We start from the raw sequence: 2,208 nt of genomic DNA, 5'->3' as shown, positions 1-2,208 counted from the left end.
GTCCCCTGTGTCTGGCCGCCTGCCACCCCCCCCCGCCTTCCCCTCCGCTGCTGGCTTCACATCCGGCTGATCACAACACCCCACAGGGGGCCCCAAAACTATTTCTTGCAAGGGGGCCTAAAAAAGTTGTGGGCCGGCACTGCCCACCAGCCCCCTTCCTACTTTACCTTTTGTTTTTTGTCTGGTGATGAGGTTAGCAAGTGTTGGTGCTTGTTTGAAGGCTAGGATGGGTGGTTCTGGAAAGCATGGTTCTTTCCAGAACCACCCATCCTAGTCTTTTGTTTTTCTAATTTCTAACCTTCTATATTTTCACTGACATCCTGTCACATTATTAGCTTCCTTCAGTCCTGCTTTCCTGATCTCCAGCTATTCCCTTTTTCACAAACAGCCTCTTTTCCACCTTGTATTTTATCACTGTTGTTTTCCTCTGACCTTTTTTTTTCTCTTTTCCCCTGCTCTCTTCCCCCTCCCCACCCCTGCTTTACCTTTGTCTTGCTTATCTCTACCTATTTACATTTTCACTGACATCCCTCCACACTTTTAACTTCTCTCATTCCTTGGAGTCTCAGACCAGCGGAGACTCCCAGTGCCTGAAGAAGGGTGACTGTTCCCAAAAGCTTGCTAAGAACTTTTTTCCAACTACTCAGCTGATCTAATAAAATATATCACATCTAACCAAAGAACCTTGCCACCTTATGGAAATCAAAGCATTTCACAAATGCATTACTATTTCATTTTTTTAATGGGTAAAAGTTAGAACATTTTTTTAATTGAGGGTCAATTCATTCTCTCAATCATTTTGAAAGATTTGGCTTTGGTAATGTTGTTATGATTCATTTCATATCAATATTTGTCTGGTGATAACTTCTTGTAGGTTCACCACATGGCAAACATCGAAAGGGGAAATCAAACCATCATCACAGAATTCATCTTCCTTGGATTTGGGAATCTACCATTACTGCGCATTCTGCTCTTCCTGCCGTTTCTCCTGATCTACATTGTGACCATGGCTAGGAACCTCCTCATCATCGTGCTGGTTGTGGCTGATCACTACCTGCACACCCCCATGTACTTCTTCCTGGGGAACTTGTCCTGCCTGGAGACCTGCTACAGCTCCACCATCCTGCCCAAGATGCTTTCAGGTCTCCTGAATAACAAAACCATTTCTTTCTTTGGCTGCTTCCTTCAGTTTTATACCTTTGGTTACCTTGCCTGTACTGAGTGTGTCCTCTTGTCAGTCATGTCCTATGACCGATACTTAGCAGTATGTGACCCCCTGCATTATGCAACTGCAATGAACTCAAGAGTCTGTGCTAAATTAGCTTCAGGTTCTTGGATAACTGGATTCCCAGCTCTCACCATAACAGTAAGCTTAATGTCAACGTTGTCTTTCTGTGGCCCCAATAAAATTGACCATTTCTTCTGTGATCTGACACCCCTCCTACAACTCTCCTGTACAGACACCCACATGGTCCACCTGGCAATGTTTGCCTTTTCTTCTTTAGCAGCATTCACCCCATTTCTGCTGACTGTCGCATCCTATGCTTGTATCATTGCCACCATCCTGAGAATCCCATCTACCACTGGGAGGCAAAAGGCATCTTCCACCTGCTCCTCCCACCTCATTGTGGTAGCAGTCTTTTTTGGGACCATAATCATTGTGTATCTCATACCAACAGTGGATACTTGGAGAGCCCTGAACAAAGTGCTGTCTGTCTTCTACACTGTCCTCACCCCAATGGTCAACCCCCTCATCTACAGCCTGAGAAACAGGGAGATAAAGGAGGCACTGATTAGAGCTCTTACTCAGTGGCAGGTCTTGCAGAAGGAATCATGATATTGCAGGTGCATTTTGGAGACTGTTTCATGCTCAGAAAGAATAAGCATTCAAAAATGCACATAAGTTAATAAAACAGCAGTTTCTTTTTCTTTACCACAGTTACTCTCTTTTCTTTCTATTAAAAAAGACATTTCAGAATTATATAGTAAAATTCACGCCAATGCTTATGGCCGATGCAAACATTGTCATTCTATTCTGTTCAGCATGGGCAAGGCCTCATGTGGTTGTACTGAGTCCAGTTTTGGCTCTCTCCAATTAGATAAGATTTTCTAGAAGACAGAAACAACATGACATAGAGAAAAGGCTGAAGGATTATTTAGTCTGGAGAAAAGAAAAGTGAAGTTGGGAAGCTGATAACATTCTTCAAA

At 43.5% G+C, this 2,208-nt stretch overlaps 1 protein-coding gene across 1 annotated transcript; it reads left to right on the top strand.

The window, feature by feature from the left end:
- The first annotated feature begins 883 nt into the window (after positions 1-883).
- LOC112548344 (olfactory receptor 6B1-like) lies at positions 884-1,837 on the top strand. Its single transcript, XM_025193878.1, has one exon. The coding sequence runs from the start codon at positions 884-886 to the stop codon at positions 1,835-1,837; it is 954 nt and encodes a 317-aa protein (XP_025049663.1).
- The last annotated feature ends 371 nt before the right edge of the window (positions 1,838-2,208 follow it).

The sequence above is a fragment of the Alligator sinensis genome, unplaced genomic scaffold (assembly GCF_000455745.1).
Source record: "Alligator sinensis unplaced genomic scaffold, ASM45574v1 scaffold1264_2, whole genome shotgun sequence".
In the NCBI taxonomy this organism is placed as follows: domain Eukaryota; kingdom Metazoa; phylum Chordata; order Crocodylia; family Alligatoridae; genus Alligator; species Alligator sinensis.
This window is presented reverse-complemented; position numbering and strand designations above follow the sequence as displayed.

What these genes read in the sequence shown, in the direction of transcription:
- LOC112548344 (XM_025193878.1), top strand. Translation starts at nt 884, where the DNA reads ATGGCAAACATCGAAAGGGGAAATCAAACCATCATCACAGAATTCATC.